Below are 10,030 nucleotides of genomic sequence, written 5' to 3' on the forward strand. Positions count from 1 at the left end.
GGTTTCCCCCTCGCCTTACGCCGAATAAAGCATGTTATGGCACTGTAAAATAGGTCTTTTTTCTGACCGTCTCGGGATTGAGAGAAGCACCGATAGTTCTCCATTGTAGAAAATCGCGGTTTTTTAAACGGACCCATCTGACTATCTAAATGGCTCGTAGCCCTGTACCCAGCTAAGATTTTTCTTAAAGCGGCGAACATATTCAGATATAACGGAGTCGATACCTTCGCGAACGCGGTACCAGCCTATCGGCACGTCAGTCGCTTGTGGAGCTCGTTGCGAATTTACGAAGTATCAATCTTGCCACGATGTAGCAGGCGCGAAAGGTGGTCACAACGTTGTGCGGATGCACGGACGTCGGAACAGGCAAATAAAATGGCGAAACTTTTTTGCTCGCTCCCTCTCTCTTTCTCCCCCCTCGTTTTCTCGCGCGTTTCATGGCCCGTGAACTTTTCGCCATTTTCGCACGAGATTGATCGCGTAATCCATAACATCCGGGCTCCCGCACTTTCCATATCGACGTTCGAGTTTCGAAGTCTCTCCCAGACCTCATCGTCCCGGGGCGAACTTCGCCGAAGTCATCAAAAAGCAACGCGGCCTGGTTCGTTGGAGTTTTCCTTACGAACTTTCACTTGCTCCCTTTCCCTGTGTACGTCCATCTTCACCCTTCGCCGCTAGGTAAATACTTCGGCCTAGTCAGCAGCTCCGGAGCACGCTGTGTGTCTTGCAGACTCCGGGTTTCGGCCCTCCTAGCGACTCATAAACGTGGGCTCAACTTTTCTCACGTACATTACACGATTTGTATCGAATGTAACACAATGCGTTCACGTAGTACATTTGAGACGGTCGATTGGGAACTTGAAACGACAAGTTTGACAGATTCAGGGGGTCTCGCGCACACAAGAACTGCATTTTTTTAATTAATTTCTGCTACGCTATGAAGATAAAATCTACTTCTTTAACGCGATCGGCCTAGTATAATGTGAAATAAATTAGAAGACTCGTAATGCGCGAGAGAATACATTAATCTAGGTAGAGATGTAGCGCTGATTAAAATAGGATTTGCGAAGCAAACAGCAATTTATATGAAAATATCTCTCGTTTTACCCAAACTCAAACTACTTTCGTAATAACTTTCGCGCCGATCGCACGAATGCTAAAACCACTTGCGTCCTAGCCCGCGCTCCGATATACGCTGCCATTATACTGGCAATAATGAAAATTCGTTCTCCGATTGGCGCGTAGCGTATCGCAACAATACTACCAATAAAAACGGAACACAGCCTCCGGATCGCACATTAAACGGCCGACTGATGGCGACCCGTCTTCCCGCTTACCTCCTGCTACGGCGAATAACGCGAAAGTGAGAGAGACGGATCTTTCGCACGATATACCTCGCCGCGATCGTACTTCGTTAAAGCCGAGCCCGGTACCCGGCGACCATTCGTCGTCGCGCCTCATCCTCGGATGCAGAAGCGACCGAGCCGCTATCCAAATCCGCCATTATCAGAACTCTTGCCGCCTCGGTAGGTACCTACTCGTGAAATCGTCGATGGTAGAGGAGGTAGGTGGATAAAAAGAGAAGAAAAAGAGAGACATACGTGAACGAAGCAGCGAGGGAGAGGGAGGGAGGGAGAGAGACCGATAGAGGGGGGGGGGGGGGTCGGTCGAGAGGGACAGATATAGAACCAGCCGTAACGTCGGAAGAGCCGGCAGCAATTTCCGGTGGCTTTTGTGCGCCCTTTAAAAACGCGAACTGCGGATGATGCCCGTAGGAAGGGGTGGTACGGCGAGAGAGAGCTTGGCAGAGAGAGAGAGAGAGAGAGAGAGGGGGGGGGAGAGAGGGAGAGAGAGAGAGAGAGTTTCGCGAATGTACGTACGAGTGGTCCTTCTGGACCAACAAATCCCCAGAGCGGAAGGAGGGGAGGGGGGACGGAGTCGAGAGGTTAACTGCGGGTCCCTTCGCGCTCCTCCTCTCCGCTCGCCGTGTTTTATTTTGCCTCCTTTCGAGCGATGTTCGTACAGATTCGAAATGCATCTCCTTACGCTTAAGCGCTCGGCAAAGATAAATTTTCGCATGAATAGTGGGATTAAGCCGGATCTCATACGTCGCTCACGGACGTTTCATCTAGCTCCATCAACCGTTGATTCTCCCTTCGCAAGAGATAACGTCCGACGGTGACCTAATTTCATCGTCGAATCGCACCGAGCACCGCGTAATACCTCGAATACCAAATTTTGCGGTGTACAAGCTGCGATCCTTTTATTCGTGTGTTTCACTTCTTTTTTTAATAATTTGCTTTCTCCCTCCCTCCCTTTCTTTCTCTCCTCGCACGTTCGCTTTACGAAAAGAACGACTGGTATGTCGGGTATTCTGTGTTAATAGATATCGTCCTATCTCATCTTACGGAACAGACCTAAGCCTCGGAGGATGTTTCCCCCATTACGGCTTCGACCTAGAACAGATCCCCCCGTCTTGCCAGGGATGCGTAGTACGTAAGTGTATAGGGTACACGCATATATATACGTCCTTCCCAGGGTTGGATCCCGGCCCTTAGTACCACCCGAAGCCCCAGGTTCTTTCCTCCCGTGTGTCCTGGTTTTTCGTTTTCTTCTTCGTTTTTTCTTTGGGAACCGCAAGCACGGGGACTCTAGAAACGTGCGCTCGTTTGATTGGCTGAATGTTATGGGGTTCCGTCGATATAGAGAAAAGGACACCGGGAAAGGACTGCGGTGTCACGAGAGGCGGAGGGTGGAGAAGAGGCTACGAGAAAATGCGTGAGGTGAAAAAGAGATAGAGGAATAGAGAGTAGGGAAAAAGAGAGAGAGAGACGTGATATATATCGGCTGCTCCGAGGGTGCGTGGGCTTCCTCGCAAAGGGTGCGTAGCGTTCGGAGAGGGGGGCGCGCGTAGGGGATAAGAGGGAGACTTACGGAGGGTAAGGGGAGCACGGAGGGTGGCGGGAAAGGAGGCGGGGGCAGGCGAGGACAGAAGAGGAGGAGGGGGATAGTGGTCGAGAGGGTGGGTAGTGGGGGATGAAAGGGAGAAAACTAGAGGGTGCGTGTAGGCCTGGAGAATCAGTCGCGGGCGAGCTGCGTTCGGGGTTTTATCTATAGCTCTGTCCCCTCTGTTCCGCTTGCTCTCTCATTGTCGCGCCCGCTCACTCGTGCCCTCCCAGTACGCACACGTGTGGCGCACGCCGAACACTCCGTGGCGTACCCCTACCGGCGATACCACGCGATATCCGATATACGCGCGCGATCGCTTGCCCTCGGTGTGCGCGGAGGAGAGAGCGAAGAAGGGACGAGAGAAGCGACGAGAGGAAGGACCGTCCTCGTTGAGTTTCCGGACGGTATCGCAAAAATCCAGCCGATTGCCGGGTATTCCTCAAGTGGCGCGAGATACGCAACGTGTGTTATCGACGATTATCTCCCCCCCCCCCCCGTGCAAACTCCTCGTTCCGTGCTGTGATAACTCGTGACGCGCGTCGATCACGATCGACGATCGCGCGCGACCTCGTGGTGCGCTCGCGTGGGGCGTAAGTTCGGAAAGTTCGCGGGCCCACGCGCCCGCAAGTACCACGACACCACCCGCGCTTAATTGTTCACCAATGGTTCATATTCTGGAAGTGGTATCGTCGCGTCGGAACGACCTGCAGATGGTGAGTGTGCGCTTGCGCGAATAGTTTTAAATCTCCCCGGCTGCTCTCCCTCGCCGCCGCGAAGGGGAGCAGGCAAGGCCTCTCGCACGTGTCGCTCGAGCGAAGATGTGTGTACACATTAAACATTCGTCGCGTCGCATCGGGGAGCTGAGCCGCCGACGGCACATCCTCCGGCGCGGCGGCGGCGGCGACGGATCGATCGATCGGAGCGGATCGCGAGACGGGATTAGGCTCGTGGATGTCGGATTTCTTCCCGGGACCCGCGACGCTCGCGCGCTCCTGATGCACGCATCGGGATTCGAGTCACGTAGTCGCTTTCGACGTGCGATTCGCGCACGCGGAAATGTACGGCGGGATCGTAAAAGCGGGAGCAGAGGAACGGCGAAAGACGTCGTCCTGACGGCCGCACGCGTGTAAATGCATATGATACCCCCGGCGAATTTACGACCGGCTGCCGATTTCCAGCGGATCCCGCACCGCGATACCACCCATTTTCCGCGCCTTCCCCGCCGACGGCGCGGTCTTTTCGCGCGCTCGCGAGTCGTAAAAACTCCTCGCCCGCGTGTTTATACGCGCGACTATTTTCAGCAGCTCGGTGGGGCCCGACATGTGACGCGAACGCGGAACGTAACGCGCGCACCTATCCATATGTCGCGCGGCTCTTCTGCATGCGTAACGCTTACAATAACACCCTCGTCATGCCGGTTCTCCCGCCCTCCCCCCTCTCCTCCCTTCTCCCCGCGACGAGACCCCATGCGTAACGTCAGCGCAGCGGCGCGTACTAACTACACGCGAGCACGACATACGCGCGCGCGCGCGCGTATACGCGCCGAGACACGCGAGCAGCTGTCCCGACGCCGCGGGCGTGTCTGCGCTCGGTTACTCAGCGGTTCGGTGAAGAGGGAGGGGGCCGTGGAAGGGCCGTTTTTCGCGTTTGTCCGATTAATCGCGCGGGTATTTTTATTTCATTCTGCAGCCTCCGCGTCGTTTCGAATATCGCGGCGCGTCCACTTTCGAGGAATCGATCGATCCTCCCCGTGCGCTCCTCAGGAGCGAATTAACTAGAGCGCGTTCATTAAGTAGAGTGATACTCGCCGATGCACGAGATACACTTCGCACGCAATTAAAAAAAACGAGGAAAACGGCGGGAGATAAGATTTATCGCCGCGTAAAAAGTGATCGCGGTTAATAGGCTGCTCGGCCGTGTTTGCGCGTGACACGTTTCGATTATCGCGCGGCGGAGGAGCGATAATTCGGACCGACACACGTCGGATATTTTAAACTCCGTCGTCCCCCGACGGTCGTAGAGACCCTCTCTGCTCGTCATGCGCCCGTCTGTGTTTACGGAGGCGAAAACGCGCGCGCCCGGCGATTGTATCGGAAATTCTCCGTTGGCACATGACGAGTTCTCACGAGATGCTCCCGCGTTGCCGGGTGTTGATGCAGAGACGTGCATCAATTAATGCGGGGCGGCACACGTGAATGCGCTGGTGCATAACGTCGTCCCGTAATGTAGCCCGCCACATGGCCGCGCGCGCGCGCATGGGCGCTTTGCACGGCGCATCAATCCTAAATCCGGATGCCGGCCCATCGCCAATAATAAACCGGATCACGCCTGGGCCCGGCGTGGCATCTGGACGCGAATCCACGCGATTGCCGATGAAAATTCATCGCGAGACGCAAATGGGGAGGCGGCTCCTCATTGCATTCGTCGCCGCACCTCCACCCGGGACGCATCACCGTGTCCATGAAGCCTGTATGGTATAAGGAGACCAAACTAGGCTTGATTACGTCACCAAACATGGGTCGACATTATTGCAAGTTAAAGAAGCAAAAGTTTGCCACTTGTAGCGCTGACGTCGCGCAAGCGGATTCGCCCATGAGTTTACCGATCTTGATCTCACTGGCCCATAGGTATAGCGTATTATAACCGCTGTTATCTGGGGGTTGATTTCTGGAACTTGAGAAAATTACAAGCGACCTACTGCGTCGAGTTACACGTAAATGAACAAAGTGAAAAATTTCCCAATTAGATCAGATAAAAACGTACACGCCGCTCGGCACTCCAAGCGGAACTGTCACGAACGCTTCCTGCATAAGACAACCATGTGACACGCACGAATGCGAATCGAGTTGTCCGTCGACAGCGCTCCCAGTGATTCTTTTCGGAACGAATAAGTCTGAAAAATGTCGGCCCACTCTGATTAGGGGAGTTCGGTCTCCTTACACGGGCTTCATGGTCCTAACGTAGAAATGACACGCGCTTTGCATTTCGATAGCGGCCGTCCGTCGACCGCGGCGAAATTGGGATCTCGCTCGAGATTCTACGCGGACCGACCGCGTAATTTTTGCGACGGCGACGTTGAAATTCGCAAATTCCGAGGGTTGCACGCGGCACCGTTAGCTTCTCGCCAACTTCTCGTGATTCTCTTTGACCCTCTCCCACCCCGACCTGGAGCTCTTGGCGGGAAATCTTGGGACGTTTTTCTCGGAGCGCGTCTTTCGAGCCGTAACTATTCCCCCGACGATCCGCGCGATGCCGGTTTCTTATGCGCGACGGCGAACGCTCGCCGCCGAGCAGATCATGTAGAAGCAATGAAGTTTCGACGTTGTTACGACTGTAACCCGCCAAATGGGCGACGATCGAAGCTCGGAATGGCGGTACGTGACAACGGGACCGCGTCAAAGAGCGCTGTAAACCGTCGGGAGGGGGAGGGGAGGGGAAGGGAGCAATCGCATCCCGCCTCGCGATTTTCCGAGCGTTTGTCCAGCCGACTGCCAACATCCAACGCTCCGACGCTCGCTACCGCAGAACCGTGAAATAGAGAGGCGTATAACGTTTGACATTTAATGCGCGCCGAAGCATTGGCTTAGATTACAATCGGTGAACGCCGAGTGGCCCGGAGGGGGACGCGAAAGCTCACTCGACTCGAATGCTCTTTCGGCGGGGCCAGGTATAGTCGGTGCTCAAATATTTGTAGAGCGTTAGGGAAAAAACTGATGGAGCCGAATAAAAAAAAAGGAGAGAGAGAGAGAGGGGGAGGGAGAGGGAGAGAGAAATTGAATAGGTGGGAAAGCGAATGCTTTATACCTCGTGTACAGGTACGATCGTGTAATCGTGTAAAAAAATTCGCCGGCCGTGCGCCAGGGTACGGCTGCGAAGCTGGAAAAAAGCGCAACGTAATTCCCGTTTCGAGAGAATGGCGTTACTTTGCCGCGGCATCGTAACCCGACAACACGCCCGGTAAAGAGCCACGGGGATAACGAAACACGCGCGCGCGGGAAACGTTCGATTTCTACTTGCGTCTGAATTTTAGCGCGATGTCCCGGAAAAACACGGCCGGCGCAAACCGCGCCGTGGGATTGGTTTTCTAAACTCGCGTTTTTATTTAACGGACACGGCGCAAACGTGATCATCGACGTTCAAAGTGCGCAAAATAGAAACGTCACGCGCGTTGCCGTTAAAGACCAAATTTGTCCCGCAACGTGTCCCCTTATAGCGAGGCAATTCTCACGAGCAACATCGCGAGCAGCAACGTCGTATACGCAAAATTGTGAACGAAAAGTTTTTGTTTCTTCCAATTGGATGAAACATTCCGCTTAGCCACACTTTAAGAGGTATATAATTAAAGATATTATTTTTTCAAATTGTTTTCAATAGCACCCGCCGACCATTTCCTTTTAAATTCACACGGAATCATATTTGCAAAACAAACCATCATTTTCTCGAGTTTTTTTCTTATTCTAACGTTACACAACTTCGCTAATTGCTTAAATTATCCTTAAGAAACTGATCAATCGACTAGTTCGACTCCCGCTGCGCGCAGTCAGTCGTATCCTCCATTAGTTTGAGTCGCGCGTGACGAACATCATTATACGGTATAACGTTCAATCATGCGACACTCTGCTGCCGACAATAAAACGCCGAATCCTATTTATAATCACAAACAGGCGCCGGCGCCGTGCCGATGCATAGGGACGCAGGTGTTATCCAGCGCTGAATCGCAACCTGCGCTCCAATGCGAGTTATCACTCGGCCGGAGACGCATTGTTTGACGGCGTCAAAAAGTGACGCCGATAACGCGCTAAGCGCGCGATCCTGCCAACGAATTCGCACGGAAATTGGACGAAGTACAGTGTGAACGGTACAATGGAACAGCTCTCTCTCTCTCTTTCTCTCTTTCTATCGCGCGCGCGTGCAAAATCAGTCGGCTCTGCTACGGATTCTAGACGAGACGTGCCTCAGAAAACGTGCGCAAATCCATTTCGAAGTGCCAGCTGGCCGGCAACAAACGAAACGTCAAATATCAATTGTCGGGCGGAATTAATTACAGGTTGCAATTAATTTGCCAATTAGATCGCGGGCGGGATCCATTTAGATGTAATCTGCTTGCTGGCAGCTCATCCTCTTTCCGCGTTCCCTCTGCTTCGGTATCTACCGCGCAGCATCCGACGCGAGCGCACACAGAGAGAGGCCTGGCATTTGCTTCGAAGCAGTCGACAAATTAGCCGTATTAACGGGCACGACCGCGAACGCAGATTTCGCGCAGTTAGCATGCAGTTCCCCACTTGATATCCACGCGAAGGATTATTCAAGTTAACTCGAACCGGTACGCGCACCCGTAATAATTAGAATAACTGAATTATGTAACGAAAATGTCGAGAACCGAAGCGACCCCGGGCGTGCTTTGACGATTCTCGCGTTTGGTTGTGATGAAATCATCCGCAATAATATGCAGAGGATCAATTGCGAGTTTTAAGAGCTACGAAACTGCTTTCAGGGGGAAAATCGAAACTGTTAAGCCCGGTCTACAATGAGACAGAAGTCAGTAGTTAGAAGACACAAGCGAGTTATAAGCCTGTTATAAGATACTCACAAGTCGGAACGCGGCAATCATAAGAAGATTTGCCAAATTCCAATCCTTCTGACTTATAGCTAGTACGTAGCTTATCATTGACCATTCAGAGCCAATCATATACCCACCATTTTTGTCGAGAGCGCCAGGCCCACCCAAGACATCTGGCTTTGGGGTTATGGTTATATTCCGAAATATTTGTGTGAGAAAAGTTTGTACTTACTGACAATTTATAGTATATGCGTAAGTATATTATATATCTTCTAAGTAAAATTTTTCTACAGAGGAACATTTATCAACGATAATTAAGCTTTCAGTCGACCATAACTGGCAAAACTTGTTTTTAACACAGAACATTTATTGCGAAAAATACTACCTCCGCCAGGGTTTGAACCTGGACCTCCCTACACTCTAGGCGGGCGTCTCACCATTCGACCACTGAGGCAACTTTGATCCTAGGTATTTTTTTAAGTGTTGTTCAACAAAACGATGTTTAACCACACTTGTTCAAAGATGGAAATCGCTGCATCCAACGAGAATATTGATGATTTGGAACCCATCGAGCTTGTCGAGTCAAATGATTGCCTGTAAATTTCCCCGTTTCCGATTGGCTAGATTATAGTGACTTATGACCCATTGTGGATCAACATTTTCCTTTATGATTTCCAACTTACGGCTTATGACTTCTGTCTCATTGTAGACCGGGCTTTAAGTTACGCGGATGCGTAAGAACGAGCGTATGTATACGAGTACGGATATTTTTCGCGAATCAGATCCGGATAGCCATAGTCTGTCGCAAGATCACGATCGGTATTGACTTGCCGATGGGTAATCAAGTAATGAATACATCGCCGGCAAAGACCGTACGTATATAAATCATGACGGGGAGAATGCCGGGAGCTACAGGGCGAGCCCTTATCTCCAATCAGTACATTGATTGCACGCAGGCAGGTCAAATACCGGCAGCGCCACTCGGCAGCTCGGCCCTAGCACGATAGCTTATTCAATTTCCGAAACGGCATTCACCATTCAATTCGGCGGTTATCAGCCTGCGCCCATCCCCTATCTGGGTTTCGCGTGGCACTCGAGAAAGCCGCGCCGAAAGAAGAGGCTTCCGGAGTTTATCAACGGGCATAAATTGAGACAATCGAGATTCCAGCGGGGCGCCGGCATTTTTACGAAACGCGTCACGCGGATCCCCGAATTTCGATCGCGATCGATGCGCTACGGCGGCCTTGTACCCTGATACCATCTCGTTGCGCATCAACGTACGAGCGTAAGCTCGAGAGGAAAATATTCTCCGCGCTACATAAGAGTAGAGACCCTGTAATCAGGGACTGGCCATAAGAGTTCGTCAAATTTCCGCGAGTGATTCTACGATCGTAGAAGAATGAAGATAGCTTTCTCTCTCACCCGCAGGAATTTGACGAACTCTTACGGCCAGTCTCTGATTAATACCATCTCGTTACGTATCAACTCAACGTACGAGCGTAAACTCGAGAGGAAAATATT

The 10,030-nt window shown here is 52.0% G+C and overlaps 1 protein-coding gene across 18 annotated transcripts in view; it reads left to right on the forward strand.

Moving 5' to 3' along the window:
• LOC105565275 (CUGBP Elav-like family member 4) overlaps positions 1 to 10,030 on the forward strand; it is a 634,883-nt gene that overhangs the window by 538,038 nt on the left and 86,815 nt on the right. Inside the window, exon 1 of one of the 18 annotated variants that reach the window (XM_012018325.1) lies at positions 3,071 to 3,662. The exons of 14 other annotated variants lie outside the window; for them this stretch is intronic. In XM_012018325.1, coding sequence (XP_011873715.1) covers positions 3,612 to 3,662 — 51 coding nt within the window. In that variant the 5' untranslated portion in view covers positions 3,071 to 3,611. Of the gene's footprint in view, positions 1 to 3,070; positions 3,663 to 10,030 lie in introns of those variants that run through there. 3 more of the 18 variants (XM_012018337.1, XM_012018342.1, XM_012018339.1) reach the window with 3 other exon arrangements.

Source organism: Vollenhovia emeryi, unplaced genomic scaffold, assembly GCF_000949405.1.
Source record: "Vollenhovia emeryi isolate VEMERY1.0 unplaced genomic scaffold, V.emery_V1.0 DF939154.1, whole genome shotgun sequence".
In the NCBI taxonomy this organism is placed as follows: domain Eukaryota; kingdom Metazoa; phylum Arthropoda; class Insecta; order Hymenoptera; family Formicidae; genus Vollenhovia; species Vollenhovia emeryi.